We start from the raw sequence: 18,461 nt of genomic DNA, 5'->3' as shown, positions 1-18,461 counted from the left end.
TTTTATCCACATTTTCCTCTTACCAGAATCATCTGAATACAAAAAAAAAAAACAAAATGGAAGCAGACCCTCGATTTCATGATATTTTTAACTAATTTTCTCCTCCACATGATAAAAGGCACCTTGGCTGTTTTAATACTCTTGTCAACTAATGTTGCTTTCGAGGCCATTTTATTTATTTGTTTAAATTTCGTTGTCGGATTGTACAGCTATTTGTTCATAATAAATAATTAATCGCAATAGTGAAGCCCTTGGAATCGATAATTTATCCGGTTGATTTTGTCAACTAAGCTCGTTATTCGGTCCCTCTACTTTTTTGTAATTACGGATGTGAATAAATTAATTATTTGAAAAATAAAAATATGTTATTCATAAACAACAAATAAAATTAATGCATTATATATATATATATATATATATATATATATATATATATTATATTTTACTATATAATAATACTTGAAGATATTAGAGTAGCTACTTTATACATGAGATTTTCTCCAAATTTTCCCTTGTATTAATATGATATTAATGTGTATAATAATTTTAAGCATATCTAATGAATTATTTCAATGTATTCCTCAACTAATTATCTATAAACAGGATAAATTTTAATTGTCATTTTTAGATGTAATTTTTTTAATTAAATCAAATACTTTAAAAAATCTTTATTTTATAAAAGAAAATATAACTAAACTAATTATTTAAAAAATAAAATATTTTATTTACATACCACATATAATATATATTATATTATATTATATTATATTATGCAAGACTAATATTAAATCAAATAAATATAAACACTAATATATATAACGATTCAAAGAAAAGTAAGTAATCACGCCACCTAATATAATTCTTCAAAGTTCTTGTTGCAGCAGCCATTTTTCCTCATCTTTTTAGCTGTCAAAAAACAACCCCGAATACTCGTCAAGACTTGAGCTTTATCCCAACCCATCGAGAAAACTCCTTCCGAATCCATGGCAGATTACCGATCAAAGACCTTTGGTGATGCAAATATGCAAATACAGCCTTACTATGGACCCCCATATAAATATAACAGCACCAGGCCTGATGATTTCAGGTCTTACAGTGCTTCCTATGCTTCATCTTCGTCACACACCTATTCTTCGGCGGCGGGTTTGGGGGAGGTTGCACCGCAGAAGCTGAAGAAAGTCAAGAGTACGGGTGGGTCAACTTTAGGTTCATGGAGTTTTAAGGATCCTGAGTTCCAGAGGAAGAAGAGGGTTGCCAGCTATAAAGTTTACGCTGTTGAAGGAAAATTCAAAGGATCCTTTAGGAAGAGTTTCAGATGGCTGAAGGACAGGTATACTCAAGTGGTTTATGGATGGTGGTGATTTGATGAAAATTCTTGGAATCGTGTGATTTTGCTCTATATGATATATCGTGATGACATTTTTGTCCCTTTCTGTATGGAAAACAGACTTTTGAATCATTTTATGCATTTCAATGTTCTGTGTGTCATTGCCCTTCAAGCACAAGATTTTTGAAAGTTTGAATATTTTGTGTTGATTCGAGGGCATCGTTTTGGTTCGAAAGATGGCCTTTTCCCCCATATATATATACTAGATTTTTTATGAAGGATTTGTGCTTATTGGACATGTTACCGAGAAGAAGTTCTACTTATTTACTTATTGTCATCAACCTTTATTTGTACTTGCTTGGGTATGTTATCAAGAAGATTCATGGATTGGTTAATTTGGTTCAGTTTCAAGATCTATTAAATATTTGTTGCTCAGTTATTATCATGCACCATGTTTGGACAATATTTGTTTACTTGGTGATTATATCAGTCAATACTTTTATGGATCACATACTCTTTTGCATTGCAAAAACATATCTTTTTGCAAGAAAACGAAACAATTCCGATTATTTCCACTTCATCAAAACCATGCACCAATCTCCAACTAATCATAGAATGAACCTGGTTTCAACGTTATGCAACCCCCCACACCACATCAAGCCTATTGGCTATTTCAGACCACTTTTGCACAGTAGAAGATTGTGTTGAATCTGTTCCAATATCCCTCATCTTGTTGAAGGTATGAGGTAGTAGAAAAATATTGAATACATCCTTGGATGTAGTTCGGGTCATGCTTCCGGAGATGTGGAGCATACTCTTATGTGAGCCATCGACTATTGGTTGGCGCTGAGCCTTGATAATTTTTGGGACTCTGTTTCTTCTCCTGCCTTCGTGATTTGCACAATATTTTCAGCTTCTGCGTTTTCACTGACAGCGATCAGGACCTAGCAGCTGTACTATCATTGAAAAACATTCAGATTTCTTTACTTGTCACTGAACAGTAGTAGGTAATATTAACAACTAAGGTAAGTTGAGAACTGGAGTTTTAGGAGTTGTGTTTTCAATTTATAACAATCTGATTTCCCACAGAAACAATCACAAAGAACTGATGACAGATAGGAATGGATATGCAGAGGGACGACAAAAGTAAGTCTACATGATAAGTTGTTTAATGATCAACAATGGCCTTTCTTTTGATCCAGACGTATTTGAGATGAAAATAGCAGGACAAACACACTTGAAAGGAAATAGAAATGATGCATGCTCTCGAGACATGATGTTGCATAAGAATTAGATCAATCCTGAGCATTGGATTAGTCCTTGTGCTGCATGGATTTATCCGGTTGCATAGCCAGCGATAACCTAAAGAATTCTTGAAGAGAATCAAAACCTTTAAAAAAAGAACACATATGTTATTCGTTGGGAATGAAAACGCTTGCTTAATTGGATGCTAGTTCAAACAATACCTGCATCAAAAATTGGGACCAAGGATCGACCTGTTACAATATTAGCTTCGAGTATTGAATCAGCATTCGTTCTTCCCTGCATTTATATGTATATGGCTCTCTCTTACATTAACATCCAGTTCTATGTCCACTTTCAACCTATAAGCAGAAGTGACCTACGCAAACAACCATGGCCCAAAATAACACACCAAAAATTGAGAAGAAACCCGATGTTTAAACTTTATGGGGTCTATCCGGCACATCAACTTCTCGAGTCCCTCTTCCACAGCTTCAGCTATTTCATTCTCCTCTCCGAAAACCGATTCAAATCCAACCTTGGCACGATAACCCTGATAACTAAACAGATCAGGGAGTACTATGATTATGTAAAGATTTGTAGGTGTGCTCAAATCTTTGTTGTTGTGTTTGGTGAGATTTTTAAGGGTGTGACTAACTAATGGATTAAATTCGAATTACCCAAACTACCCTTTCACCTTTTTTATAATTAATATTTTAACAACATTTTTTATACCTATCCGCCCATTGCCTTGGACTCATTTTCTCCACACAATCTCTTCGATTAAAACCCTAGCCGCGATGAACGGAAATAACTCCGCATAGATGTAGGATTTGTTTCCGAACATCTCTGTATCGTGATGTGTTCTAGTTGAATCCGACTGTTCCAGTTAAAAATCGGTTGTCACACGCACATATATCATACGGGCTGAAGTAATAAATTGACAGATGCTTAATAAGATTTGGTGTTCGACCGTAATGAAATAATATACAAAAACTCGAAAAACAAACTCAGTAGAATAGTAATTTTACAAAGGAAATATGTCAACAAAAACTACCGAAAGCACAAATTTTTGGCAGAAACCAAGAACATAAAGAAAGCTCATTCAACTATACAGTCATACACTCCTCAGATTTCTGCAAAATGTCGCAATCAACATTCGAAAATTTCACCATTGAAAACAAAATTTTGAAAACAACTTCCGAAATTTGTAGTGTCAAACATAAAATTTAAACAATAATTACCTGATTCCGGAAGATTTCGCCGTGAACAGCAAATATATAACCCACTCCCTTTTCTTCCTTCGGAAGCTAATGTTGATTTGGCGGTCAAGTCTTCGGTGGGGTTTATTTTGTAGTAAGGGGTATTATAGGAAAATATATGTAGGATAAATGGAAGGACTATTAATATTGGCATGTGGCGTGAGTTTAATTTAACCAACCTTGTACAACACAATCCAGTGCAGAGGAGATTGAGTGGGGTTACTTAAAATTGTACCAAACAATGGATTAACATGGACAAAAAATACAAACCTACCTAATCCATGCTACCAAACGCTGCGGAAGGGATTAGTAACCAACAACACAAGCCATCCGACGGATCGAATTGTGTGAGTCTTGACAGATATTTTGCAAAAGAACTAAAGCTACCGTGTATGCTTAAGGTTGACAACAAGACCTTCAAGATTTGTGTAGTATCATGTTAGCAATTAGCATTAAAATTTTATTCATATCGAACATATGAAGTGCAACGGTGCAGTTTTTTTTTTTTTTTTTTGATAAATTATAAAAAATACATTTGAATCTATTTACATATTCTTTTTCTCTATTACTTTGGAAAAAAATGTCATCCTGAATGTAACCTAAAATGTTCAATAAATTTTCCTCTATATAGTCATAACTCATAATTATTTGCCATTATACACACATACACACACTATTTCTCACAACTCATATTTCACAAAAAACTTTAATGCATATGACCCACACCCTAAATAGAAAGTAAGAATAAAACCTGAAAAAAAATCATGTTTAATGAATATGAGTAGGTCTCATGTGAGACCGTCTCACGGATCATAATATGTGAGACGGGTCAGCCTTACCTATATTCACAATAAAAAGTAATACTTTTAGCATAAAAAATAATACTTTTTCATGGGTGACCCAAATAAGAGATCTGTCTCACAAATACGACCCGTGAGACCGTCTCACACAAGTTTTGCCACTAAATATATCTATATAAGAACAAACAATCAAAGTTGTCTAACCAAGAAATCATCAATAAATTTATATATGACTAGCTTGATGCACGTGCGTTGCATGTAATATCAATTATATTATAAAAATTAAAATATTTTGATTTTCTAAAAAATAACAATTTGAATCGTTTTGTTATTTATATGGGCATAATTTATTATCATATTAGACGATTTATAAGCACTTATATAACTTACTTTCAAAATTATTTATCAAATTAAAATTCAAGCAGTTGATTTTATGTTATATAAATTATAATAAACATAATATATAGAACAAAATGAACTGAAATAATTTTTTAAAAAAATTATATATTCAAACACCACTTATAAAGCATAATAACCTAAAAATCAACCAACTTATGGATTTTACCAATGTATAAATCATAACCTACAAAAGTGAAGTATACTAAAGACAAATAATTATCAATTTAATATCAATGTGACTAACTCATAAAAACAATATTAAACAAATGAAATATTAATATTGATAGTAAAATATAACTCATAATATTTAATTTAACCTCCTAAAATATTTTTTTACTTTTTATTTTTAAAATTCTATATCATTGCTAATAAATTCTATATATTGATCTTTCGTAGACTAACATTGATGACATTAATTTCTTGTTAAAAAAATGCACATTCAAATAAGATTATATGATAAATATCAAATAAACTCATATAATAACTATTAAATATATATTTTAAACTATTTGTATGATTTTCACCATTAATAAAATTTGAAATATAACAAAAAAAATAAACTTTTATAAAAAAAAATGTTATTTTTGTATATATTGAATTAATTAGTTTAATTTCAAAATAATTAAATAAAGATATTAAAATCATATGTAAAATTCTGATACTTTGACAAATGATAATCAATGAATATTATAATTATATTTATTATAAAGATTATATCATATATTGTTTTTAAGTAGAAAATAACTTAGAGTCTTTTTATTGCTCATTAAATCTCTTTTCATGAATTATATATTAAAGTTTTGATTGATGATTGATTTTACAAGTAATACATGTAATTTTTTAGTTATAAAATTTAATAAAATAATTATACATATAACATATATATTCCTTATAAATGATTTTTTTTCATATTTTTTTTGAAATTGTACTATCTTTTAAAAATCAAAATTACACTCTTTACTTTCAATTCTTTGTTAAAAAACTTATAAAGTATGTTAGTTATTGTACTAAGCACGTGCGATGCACGTAAATACCAATTATATGATAAAAATAAAAAATTTGATTTTATAAAAAAATAATTTATATCATTTTGTTATGTATTTGAGTTTAATCTCTTGTTATATTAGAAAAATAAATTAATTAAGAACTTATATAATTTACTTTAGAATTTTTTGTCAAATTAAAATTCAAACAGTTAATTTTATGATCCATTTTTTAATATCAAATAGGTCGTAGTATGGAACATTTGAAATCATTTATTTTTAAGTTTTAGAGTTCTATCATAGTCAAATTATATGCAATATTTATGTTACCTACTTGGCTGTAGATTTTTTATTTTGTTAAAATTTCATGTATAATTAAAAAAACATATATATAAATTAAAAATTATAAATCAAAAGATCGCATACTACCAAATTTTGTGTATTGAATTTATAAATTTGTCTGACATTATAATTTTTTAAAAAAAATTGCTATTATTTTAAATATTAAATAAAATAGTTGTACAGTATGTGAGACGGTAGAATTAATTGTTTAACAGTTATACCTTAAATTTATATATTATGATAGCAGGTTTCGGAACTGAAGTCAAAAGAAAATTTTATTTCTGTTTTTCGTTTCAGTGTTCTTGAAAACTATGGTCGAGTTTACCTTTAGACCCTTATTACCTAAATCTTAAACATTCTTAGCTGATGTTTCAAATACTACCAAATTTTGTTCATTGAATGTATAAATTTGTTTGATATATAATTTTTTAAAAAAATGTTATTAAAATCTTTAATTTTTTATTATAACTAAACTATTTGAATTCTTCTAAGATATTCATATTTTATGATATTATTAATGTATTAACACTCATAATTGTTGATAAAAATTCTCCTAAATAATTTATTAAACTCTTTATTTTCGATTCTTAGTTAAAATACCAAAAAATATGTGTTAGTATTAAACTTCATATTATTATATTATTATATACTTATCGCGTTATTCTTCTTATTGCATATATAATTAATATTTTCGTATTTCTTCTTGTGATACTATAATTTATTACTTAAATAAAAATAAAATAAAAATATAATTACAAATTTGCATTAAATAATAAAATATGATGTAAAGAGAAAATTAAAAAAATAAAACATTTAAAGGCAATGATCCACACTTATATAGGTTATCATGAGTCCTTCATGGTAAGAAATTAAAGTTTATAATAGTGAAATTATAAGGCTCTAAATGTCAATTAATTATTAGTAATGATGAGACATTTATGTCCTATTATTTTTATCTTTACATTACATTAATAATAAGTTTTATTTTGTTCAAATTTGCACGAAGGGTCTTGTCGATGTACAATCGGAAAACAATGTCAATTACACACACTTTTATAGGTATATAGATATAGATAAAACTCTCAGTTACGTTGTCAACATTTTCTTGTTCTTCCTCGTACTCTCATCTTCTCCATTCAACATCTCGAGACCGCAACGCCCAAACAAACCCTAACCAAGGCCATGTTGATCCACGAGCTTTGCAAGCCTACCCTAAACCCTAATCTCTGCAAAGACATCATCGAGAAGTACCAAGGCAAAAAACGAGTACTTATATTTGTCTTACAAACAAATACGTTTATAGATTTGAGAGATTAGGTACATATATTTGAGAGAAAATACCCTCATCTTGATCGCCTGAACTTCATACATGTCTCGGTTTAATTTATTTTAGTTTTGGTGTACTGTATTTTTTTCTCATATTGTTCATGACTGGTTTCTTAGGAATAGTTTTCTTTACTTTATCGTTGCATATTACTGTGTAACAGCACAATGCATATTAAGTGACTCTTGTACGAAATTTTATAAACTATAATTTCTTCCTCGTATGTCCAAATTAAATAAGAAACGATGTTTTGTCTTGCCTCTATTATTTTAATGTTTCCTCCACCTCTGTTTTTGCATAGATATATAATTTGTTGTTTTTGAGAAATTAAATATATGTGTCCGATGTGTACGAAACTCGAATTTGTCAAACAATTACCTAATCGGTCACAAGCAAAATTGGAAAAAAATTATTAATAATTGGCTTCAAAATTTATACGTGACAAATTGTCAATATATTATATAGACATAATCAAGTCAAGTTGTCAATTCAAACCTTGACTGGATATATTATATATATACCACTGGATTTATTGTAATTGCTAATATTTATCTTTTGTCCCCCAAACGACGTCGACTTCGGATAAATAAATATTTCAATGTCTTTTTACAGCTAAATTACACGGTGATCCAAAAAATTCAATGCAAAACATGTTTTAAAGTAGAAGATATTTTATTAAAAAGGGGTCAAATTCCGAGAATTTTTCAAAATCTTTTTTCTCAAAGCGCCCTTTTAGGAAATATTTTTCAAAACAAATCACATATTAGTAAGACTATATTAATAGAAAAACAATAAAAAAATGCTACAAAATATATAAATTGGATTATATATTTCGATAATTGAAAAAATAAAATTTTTATGTAATTGCTGGTAGCCGACAAAAACGACAGGAAGATTTATTTCAACCTCGTAAGGAGGAATGCCCTCAACAAAGTTTAATATGAAAATTAACTTTGGGTTTGCCGTTTCGTATACGCAACACATTATATGTTCTCCTTTACACTAACCAAATTTATTAATTAATTAGAAATAAATTCTATCCATAAAAATTTGAAATAACATTATGTTCTACATTATACTAAAAAGATAACTTAAAATATGTTTGAACCATGTTGATATGGTTTATCTCGTCTAGTATCAACTCAGTGACAGACATATAGATGGACACGATCGGTACGAAACTTATATCAACTATGTTCACTTTTGTGCTTACGGCTTAGGTGATATTCACTTAGGGCCAGTTTGGTAACGATTGGTACGAAACTTATATCAACTATGTTCACTTTTGTGCTTACGACTTAGGTGATATTCACTTAGGGTCAGTTTGGTAGCTAGTATTAAGTTTGGATTGACTATTAATATTTTGTTTGCTTTCACTTTTGGATTTCAGATTGATTATTTCATTGACAATTTCACTGTTTTGGTTTGACAATAAATCCATGCATTGAAGACCGATTAAAACAATCCGGCTACCCCAAAAAATTTTAATGACCAAAATACCCCTGATGTCAATTTCCAACTTGCATGTGGGTATTCTTCACGTCATTCTCCCAATTTCTTTTGCCGACTGGTGCCCTTGACCACTATTGAAGACGTTCGAGATCGAGAGGGGACAACCAAATCCCCACTTCCAACATAGATCTGAAGTAATTCCAAGCGCATTTGAAAGTAAATATTGATAAATTCTAGCTTCGTTTTTTATTGTGATTGTTGATTTTTTAGCTGCTGCGTGACGCCTTTTGCCGTCGATTTGCCCACAATTTATCGTTGTCTGTTTTCGTTTTCTTCTTGAAATATATTGTAGAAACGGATTTTAAATTTTTTTTCCTTTGTTGGGTGTGTTTTTATATTTTGCTGCTAATAATTTTTTAAAAAGTAACTACCAAAAACAAGGACCTCGTCTTACAGTGTACTAGACATTAATAGGTTGGTATTAAGAAACAATAACAAGAGACGCTTAATAAAATTACTTTATGTTGAAATCGTGAAGATAAGATTACTTGACTAAGAAATTCGAAAATTAACAAAATAAACATGTTCTCTCATGTAAATCTCGTTTTGTATAAATGGATGGAACGACGTTTGAAGAAATCGTGTCAAATCTCACCAATAAAAGAAATAAATTTAACTCACAACAACATGCTCCAGCTTTCTGTTGACTCTTCATTTCAGATCTTTCACGGATCTGAACTCAGCTGCCAATCTTCACGGACGATCGAAATAGAGACATTTTCCAATTGCCTTGTGTTCTCCCGAAGAAAAGGACGTAGGTTTGGGGAGGGGAAACGATATTGAGAAAGAAAATAAATATTAAGATGGAAGGTATTTTGGTCATTAGTATATCTATCATGAATTTATCAATCTTGTTAATTTTACACCACACATGCTATTACGTATATCTCAAATTTAATATCTTATCCTATCAAATAATTATCAATATAATTATTAATCATTCAATTATCACATCCTACCAATCAAACGAACCCTTACTCTGTATGATTAATCATATGAAAATTATGTATTCATTAAATAAGTGATATTTGAATAATAGATACATAAATATAGACAATTGATGAACAACACATTCATAAAGAAATGTAAGGCTTTTATTGTTCAGTCCTTGCAATAAACCTGGAGAGACAGCTTTCCATCTCCGTCTTGTCAATTTCAGTTGCTGGGTTCGATAAAGGTCCAGGGATAGAGCTACTTCGAGCTCGTGTATTTCAAAGGATAAAGATCATATATTATTTTAGTCATAACCAGAAACTTAAAAAAAATAAATATTATTGGATTTGCATTATATTATTTGTTTTTTAATAATAAGTAAGATGTAATGCACATGTGTAGTTGTTTACAAGTAAATGTTCCATACGAAATTTTCGGTACGATATCAGTATGAATTTTCTTATATCGTAATTTTCGGTACGATAAACGATATAGGATTCTGAGTACAATACGGTATATCACCCTTGCATACCATCGCCCATCTCCATAAAATGAAAATGTATTGGGACTGTAAAGTAAAATCAAAATTATCGTGTTATGTCTAACCCAACCCATGTATCTCTAAAACAAGAAAATGGTCACAAGCTTTCAAATTTTGCTGTAAAAAAGAAACAAAAGACAGCACCTTTCTTCACTGCAAAGCAGTTAATTGCTTTTGGCGATTTCTGTCCTCTTGGCAGCTTGCACCTTTTTATGCTATATATATTCTCGTAATTACTGTCGAAAATCGTGGGTAACCCATCACGCCACTGATCGTGTCCAGTTTTGAATTCAAATGCAAAACACACCAACGGCTCAATCCCTCGTTGGACACAACGAACAGTACTCGCCACCACTCTCCACGTACCGTACCCCACATCGCACTTTATATATATATATAAATTAAATTCCAAGATTAATCGCCAATATGATTTGCAGGGCCATTTCGTAAAAAAGGAAATGAAGATTGTATCAATGAAATAGTTAATTTTATTTTTTGAAATTCTTAGTCGTTTTAGAGACTTCTTGTCTTGGTTCCATAAATGCACGTAACTTTAAGTTTTATGCCGTATGCTTTTTAAGCAAGAACAGCTGTGTTTACGCTCAGCGCTTAAAGGCTCTGGTCCTCACCAATCAGATGCTTCACAGTTTCATTAATACACAGAATTCCTCTCTTTTATTCTACCCACTTAGTTTTGGAATGTCTGTAATTTGCTCTTTCTCCAAACTTGTCATTTCATGATCCTTTGAGTTTTGAGGATTCAAAAGACTGCAAATGGGGACTTCAGGAAAATGGGTTAAAGCGTTGATCGGGCTCAAGAAATCTGATAAAGATGACCTCGTAAGCTAAGCGAAAAATCTATCTCTTTTCTTCTTGGTTGCATAAGTTAAATGGTACTGTTTCAAGTTCATAGAATTTAAAATAATATTTCCCGCTTCATTAATCTATAAACTATGAAATCTATGTTCCTCTCGTGTTTTTCTTCTCTTTTCTTCAGTGATGCAGCTAAGTAAAAGGTGAATCAAAAGGCATTTACTGCTTGCATCCACTAAATTTACTATCTTTGTCGATTTTGCATGCGTACCTGATGTATTCACTTCATTAAAAATCTTTTGTTGGTGTTGAATCTATCTATTCATTCTTTATTACCCCAAAAGTAGACTCCAAATTTAAACTTGCGGCTACCATAAACGTTCATAATAAACTCAGATAAAGTTTTTATTTATTTATTGATATTTCCTGATTTAAATTTTTATTTTCAATCGAATCTGTGATAACCCTGCTGACTTCTCTTTCCTTTTCTGTTTTTGACCTTTGTTAATGAAAGGAAAAGGTGGGTGGAAAGAGCAAGAAATGGATGCTGTGGAGGAGTTCATCCGGGGATCTTGGTAGATCATGGAAAGGCTTCAGAAGAAATGGGGGATTTGTTTCAGACGTCTCTTCGGATTCCTCTCCAATGAGAAATGATGCGTTTACTGCAGCAATGGTTACGGTTGTTAGGGCAGCTCCAAAAGATTTCAGGATCGTGAGGCAAGAGTGGGCTGCCATTAGAATCCAAACTGCATTCAGAGGTTTCCTGGTGGGTTTTTTTTACTTTTTAAAATCAGAAAACTTTGGTTTTTATCTTGGAATATGAATTTGTAAATATAGCTTTGTCCGATCTAATTTTTACTGGAACGATTTTCCTTTTCATCTAGGCAAGAAGAGCTTTAAGGGCTTTGAGAGGACTGGTGAGACTGCAAGCCATAGTTCGTGGCCGGCAGGTTCGGAAACAAGCTGCTGTGACTCTTAGATGCATGCAAGCTCTAGTTCGTGTGCAAGCTCGAGTCAGAGCTTGTCAAGTACGCATGTCTGTGGATGGACAGGCTGTGCAGAAGATAATCGATGAGCACCGCAGAAAGGACGACCACTTGAAACATGCTGAGGTGAGTACACCGTGCACTTCGATATTTCGTGTTGTGTTCGATAATTTATTTTTCTTGTACCAAATTTTCAGGAAGGGTGGTGTGACAGCAGAGGAACAATTGAAGATGTTAAGGTAAAGATACAAATGAAGCAAGATGGTGCTGTCAAGAGAGAGAGGGCACTTGCATACTCTCTGGCCCAGAAGGTATTGAGTGGGCTACAACATTGGATCCTTTTTCATTTCTCCGTTTCTTCTTTTGGATGTTTTATTTATTATATTCAACTCCTTTTTGTAGTGGAAGTTGAGCCAGAGTGTGTCTTCTACCTCAAAAGCCTCTGTTCCCTCGTTGAAAAGTGACGAATTAAGCAAGAATAGCTTAGGCTGGAGCTGGCTAGAGCGATGGATGGCTGCAAAGCCTTGGGAAAACAGATTCATCGAACAATATAATTCTGAACTGTTGGAGACTACTCCGGTAACTAGGAACATGGATTTCGAGAAAGGCAAGGTTTCGAGGTTGTCTGATCCCGCTTCTTTGAAAGTCAAGAAAAATAATGTTTCCAAGAGGATATCAGCGAGGCCTCCACTGGCGGCTAATCACTCGTATTCTAGCCCAAGTTCTGACTTTAGGTATGATGAGAGCTGCTCGGCTTCATCCTCAATTTTCACTACGACAACTCCAGCTTCGAGAAACACTGCTTCCGATTTAACTGATGAGAGCAATAGGTGTAGGCCGAATTATATGAACATGACAGAAGCTACCAAAGCCAAGCAGAGGAACCACAGAACCGAAAGGCCGAACATGGACATGTTTTCGAGAAAGTTGTGTGAGGGAGAAGATTAAGTATTATAATATTTGTAATGAACTCACAACAGCTTGTTGTGAAGATGATGATGCAAAAAACTGCAAGACTTGAGGTGTGATTTTAGTTCTGAATTTTGTAAAGCTGCATATTATGATTGAGACCATTTGAGTGCGCTATTTAATCATGAATATGTTGTTTACGCATTCATTATTATGAGATAAGCATCACATTCACACACGACTGATGGCTTGAACCTTAACACCATTTTTGAAATTAAGAACTATGCCATACTCGAGCTCCAACGGATTCTCCATCTCTGATGAATGCCGGAACACATACTTTCTGTACAAATGAATCATTGAAAGTTTGATTTCTTGCAAGGAGAATTTCTGTCCGATGCATGCTCGAGGTCCGATTCCAAACGGAATGTTGGCATAAGGGTGCCTTTTCTTTTCCTCTTGGCAGTTTGGATCGAACCTCTCTGGTATAAACTTGTCTGGTTCTGGGAAGTTTCTTGGATCTTTCGCGAGAACTCCGAGAGCTAACCAAACCCATGTTCCCTGCATGTTGTTAACACGGATCATTCTATTAAGTAACCATGCATTATTCTGAAGATTAGGCTAAAAACGCTAGATGAATTTAGCATAAAATAAAATGAAGGATATCATGCTGCACCTTAGGGAGGACATAGCCTCCAATATTAACTTCGGCTGATGTTTCTCTTGCAACTAAGGGAGAAACTGTATAAAACCGCATGGCTTCTTTAATCACCTGCATTCGGGAATCAAGAAAACAACACTTTTCAGCTTTGATTTTCAGTACTGTGATATCAGGTAACATATAACAGTAACTGGCCTGATCAATGTATGGAAACTTATGTTGAAGATCATGAGAGCTAGGCATCTGATCATGTGGAGCAAAGGCGTCGATCTCATCTATCAACTTCTTTTCGACGTTTGGATGGCCAGCAACAAGATAAATAATCGTAGATAATGTGAACGATGTTGTTGCTGATCCAGCCAACAAATGCTCGTACGTTGCTGCACTAATATAATCTGGTGTAAATATTTTCTTCGAATTCGCCTCTGTTTCTCTTGCACTAAGTATAAGGGACAAGAAATCCTTTGAGCCACGTTCTTTATCTTTCATCTTCCTCTCAACAATCTGATCGAGCTGGCGACTCAGATTCTGGTTCGTTTGATCTACTTTCCAGTCCATGGTTCCAGGAATCCTCTTAAGGATTTGACGAAAGGGTTCCTGGAGGATAGGAATTAGTAGGCCTAATATGATTGAAAACGAGCCAGATAAGTCCATTTTAAGCTGTGTTGTGGAGTAAATATGCTGGTTTATGAATTTCTGAACTTGATCTAATTCTACATCATCATCGTCCTTTTTTTCAACAGAATCATGAGTTATTTTTGGTTTAGAGAGGCCAAAATCCACTCCAAATGCAGCTTGTCCAATCACATCTGTGGCTAATTTGATGGAAAGTTCTGAAAAGGTGAAATCTTGTTTAGATTCAAGATTTTGGGTTGCAGATTCAATGATTTCTTGCATGGTGGGGACCAACTTGGCTAGGTGAGATGGCTGGTAAACCGCTAGTATCGTGTTTCTCATAACTGACCATCGAGAATCCCTGGTGGAAAAAAACGACGTCAGATGACACAAAAATATGATTTGGATGAAAAATTGGCAACAATTTTTAGAGATCATGTGTAAATTACTTGGTGAAGAACAGGCCTTTTTGATGAAGAGGTGAAGATGCTATAGGAGAAGGGATGCTTCTGTTTGAAATGTATTTGAACTTTTTTATACCAACTTCTCTACAAAGTTCAGGATCTGCTACGATCACCAGTGGCTGTCTCCCCATATGAAACCTGTTTTTCAACACTATCATTTCAGTTCTTCGTCAACTTCAGCCCCGGAAAACAAATTTCTTGAAATTAAACCAAAAACCAAGATGAATGCGACACAATTCACAAGTGAAAAATCTGCATAAACATAATGCATTTGTTACAAAAACACGACGAAAAAAACAAGGAATCAGATATCATAGACCTGAAAACAGGACCATATTTCTTTGCAAGAATGGAGAAAACTTCCGGTCCATGTTTAGCAAGCAAAGGGAGATGGCCGACTAAAGGCATTGCGGGAGGGCCAGGAACTTTTCTAACACCCCAATAAGGTCCATAGAAGTACACCAAAACCCCAGCCAAAAGGGCTAAAACTGTGAATACAGATGATGATGATAGTATAGGAGTCTTGATTATTGAAGACAGTACTGTATCTGTAAAGACTTGAAAATTTGCTCGTGAAATCTCCATTTTAGAGGAGGGAGGGAAGAAACAGAGGACGGAAACAGAACTCAGGAAAGGTGAAATTCTTGTAAAAGATGTTGGAATTTAAAGGAGGCTTTTTCGATTCAATATGTGTCATATATTCAAAGATTTAATTATTCTTGGTTGTCGAAATTCTATTATTTTATAAATTATGATGTCTATGTAATATAAAAATATACTCGGAGCTTAGAATAGTATTTTCTTGATGTTTGTCCTTGTTGAAGGAAATATAATGAGGCAAAATGGTGGGGGACCTAAATCTATAATGTTGCAAATATTTTATTGAAGTGGATCTTGGGGGGTTGACTATCTTTACTTTGCAATCATATTTCAATAACTTCAAGATTGGCATTCTTGACATGCAACAAATAGGTTATCAGAGTTGTAAATGATGTAAGCTATGTTTCCATATCGACGGGCATGACGAGTAAATGAAAAATTATAATTTTCTTTATATCTGATATTAAAAAACAAAAAAAATTATTAAAATTGAAATTTGATAATGCGAGAATATAAAATCATAAATGGCATAATTTGAGTTGAAATTTGTCCAAAAACGATTGGTTAGACCAAGCATCCTGCTAGGGTATCTTATTCTTGCAAACCAACTATCCAAAGACTTGGCTTTGACAATATATCAAGGTATCTTTTTTTGGCATGACAATGATATTTGCTTTAGATTCTTCATTCTCAAATTTGTCATTATTTGACCACTTGTACGCACCATGTAAATTCCATTCAAAAATTGAAGTTGCTTTCATGAATTCATACTCCGGAGGATGGATGATGACTTTGAAATTTTATATTATTATCATTATAATTATTTTATTTTGTTAATAAATTATTGAGAGTTGAGACTCCCCAAGTCCATTTTATGCATCTTCATAGCACATATGACCGTCAACATCCTCGTGGAAAAAACACATAAATTTCGAGGGTAAATTTCGTGAGACGGGAGTCTGACCGGACCAAATAAAAAAATATTAGTTTTATATCAAAACTATTATTTTTTTTATAAAAAATATGGATCTGCTGAACACATCTCATGGACATACACTTGAGACAAAAACTTGTGTGAGACGGTCTCACGGGTTGTATTTGTGAGACGTATCTTTTATTTGGATCATAAATGAAAAATTATTACTTTTTATGCTAAGAATATTACTTTTTATTTTGAATATCGGTAGGGTTAACATGTCTCGCATATTAGTATCCATGAGACGGTCTCACACGATACCCACTCTACACTTGAATGACCGTATCATAAAACACATACTATCATATAACTTGTTTAATTGTTATAAAGTTGATAAGCAGAAAAACTGAAGTAATTTTAAATTCTAGAATTTTAATATTTTATCCCCGGCACCACTATTCATAGGTCAACAAAATTTTGACGTTTTAAATACCTTAATTAAAATTTATAATTTAAAATAAATATTTTCATATTTTCAATTTTAAAATAACTTTTTAATATTTTCAAAATATATAACATGAAAAATTACGTGCTCTTGGGCCGTGAATTCGTTAGGTCCAAAATTCATGGACCCTTCAATTTCTCTACCGACTATTAACAAATTAATGAACTTAACTGCGTTCAAATTGCTTACGCTTTCGTTCCGTACGGCCCAAATCACAGAGAAATGGCCTGACATACTAATTTTATTGTACGTTCCAAGTTTATGAATTTTAGCAATTATATTATCGAAAAATTTATGGTATATAACAATTTATATATCAAGTATATGAAAATTGTAAGACATCTTTTAACCCATAATTTCATCATTCGACGTTTGACTTAAGTTATACAACAAGTAAAGTTGTAAAAAAAATTATGTTATTATTTGCCTTTCAATTATTAGCACATGATTCATTGTCTCGTCTCACGACCCAATCGATGTCTTAATAAAGATTGAATGGACGACAAATAATTTGTGGACATTGTCTATACAATATTCATTAGTCAAAGATTCAAAATTTATAAAACATAATAATAATTATTATGAGTCTTTACATAAAGTAAGAATATGCAGCTAAAAGATTGTTTAGAAATAAAGTAGAAATAGTAAGTTGATTGAATGCAAAGATGACACCCCCCCCCCCCCCCCCCCCCCCCCCACTGACCCTTGAAAGACGGCAAATCTTATGTTATATTTGGTGTTATAAATCGTTCTGCAGTTTGCTCAAACAAGTATCGTTTGTAAAAATTATTATAAAATAAATCCAATAAACATCATGCATGAAGAAAATATGAACGGTTAGATTTTCGAATAGAGTTTTGATTTGTGTTCTCGATTCATATTTTATGGTCGTATCAACCTCTTTCTTATAATGCAAATTGAAGCTTCTATTTGTTCCTTGTTTATACATTTATAATGCAAATTCAAAATATTCAAGATTTATTTTAATGTTATTTTGTGATTTTGATAACTTTTTATTTTATATTGATATCCTATCATAAATTTTTTTCCTTGATGTTTCAATCTTTTCTGAACAGTTGTTTCTTTTTGGATTAATTAATTGTTTAGACAATTATTATTAGAATCTTAACTTTAAATATTTGAATCAATGACAAATAATTATCATATTTAGTCTAGTTTTTTTTATTATGTGTTTAAATTAAAATATCATGATTTTCATGTGTTTTGAATTTTTTATTTTTATTTTATCATTTCATTAAAATGAAATAATAGTATATTAATGTTGTATCGTGAAAAATCAATCCGGGTTGATCGGGTTTGTTCTAAT

The 18,461-nt window shown here is 32.0% G+C and overlaps 3 protein-coding genes across 3 annotated transcripts; 2 read left to right on the top strand and 1 right to left on the bottom strand.

Moving 5' to 3' along the window:
* The first annotated feature begins 819 nt into the window (after window positions 1-819).
* On the top strand, window positions 820-1,654 carry LOC140834360 (uncharacterized). Its single transcript, XM_073199191.1, has one exon. It carries the CDS (start codon window positions 984-986, stop codon window positions 1,359-1,361), a length of 378 nt encoding a protein of 125 aa, XP_073055292.1. The 5' UTR covers window positions 820-983; the 3' UTR covers window positions 1,362-1,654.
* Window positions 1,655-11,125: 9,471 nt separating this feature from the next.
* On the top strand, window positions 11,126-13,581 carry LOC140834359 (protein IQ-DOMAIN 6-like). Its single transcript, XM_073199190.1, has 5 exons — window positions 11,126-11,505; window positions 11,993-12,244; window positions 12,363-12,590; window positions 12,662-12,775; window positions 12,867-13,581. Exons 1-5 carry the CDS (start codon window positions 11,440-11,442, stop codon window positions 13,410-13,412), a joined length of 1,206 nt encoding a protein of 401 aa, XP_073055291.1. The 5' UTR covers window positions 11,126-11,439; the 3' UTR covers window positions 13,413-13,581.
* Window positions 13,582-13,604: 23 nt separating this feature from the next.
* On the bottom strand, window positions 13,605-15,784 carry LOC140834358 (cytochrome P450 711A1). Its single transcript, XM_073199188.1, has 5 exons — window positions 15,433-15,784; window positions 15,099-15,251; window positions 14,230-15,010; window positions 14,050-14,145; window positions 13,605-13,934 (listed from the first exon to the last, which is right to left on the bottom strand). The coding sequence occupies exons 1-5, from the start codon at window positions 15,696-15,698 to the stop codon at window positions 13,605-13,607; spliced, it is 1,626 nt and encodes a 541-aa protein (XP_073055289.1). The 5' UTR covers window positions 15,699-15,784.
* Between the last annotated feature and the right edge of the window lie 2,677 nt (window positions 15,785-18,461).

Source organism: Primulina eburnea, chromosome 6 (genome assembly GCF_022965805.1).
Source record: "Primulina eburnea isolate SZY01 chromosome 6, ASM2296580v1, whole genome shotgun sequence".
Lineage (NCBI taxonomy): Eukaryota > Viridiplantae > Streptophyta > Magnoliopsida > Lamiales > Gesneriaceae > Primulina > Primulina eburnea.
The sequence above is the reverse complement of the archived record's forward strand: the minus strand, read 5'-3'. Positions and strand labels throughout refer to the sequence as shown.

What these genes read in the sequence shown, in the direction of transcription:
- LOC140834360 (XM_073199191.1), top strand. Translation starts at nt 984, where the DNA reads ATGGCAGATTACCGATCAAAGACCTTTGGTGATGCAAATATGCAAATA.
- LOC140834359 (XM_073199190.1), top strand. Translation starts at nt 11,440, where the DNA reads ATGGGGACTTCAGGAAAATGGGTTAAAGCGTTGATCGGGCTCAAGAAA. An exon ending in CTGCATTCAGAGGTTTCCTG is followed by an intron (nt 12,245 to 12,362) that starts GTGGGTTTTTTT and finishes CTTTTCATCTAG; the next exon opens with GCAAGAAGAGCTTTAAGGGC. An exon ending in ACCACTTGAAACATGCTGAG is followed by an intron (nt 12,591 to 12,661) that starts GTGAGTACACCG and finishes CCAAATTTTCAG; the next exon opens with GAAGGGTGGTGTGACAGCAG.
- LOC140834358 (XM_073199188.1), bottom strand. Translation starts at nt 15,698, where the DNA reads ATGGAGATTTCACGAGCAAATTTTCAAGTCTTTACAGATACAGTACTG. An exon ending in AAAGGCCTGTTCTTCACCAA is followed by an intron (nt 15,011 to 15,098) that starts GTAATTTACACA and finishes TTTTTCCACCAG; the next exon opens with GGATTCTCGATGGTCAGTTA. An exon ending in AGTTTCCATACATTGATCAG is followed by an intron (nt 14,146 to 14,229) that starts GCCAGTTACTGT and finishes TCCCGAATGCAG; the next exon opens with GTGATTAAAGAAGCCATGCG.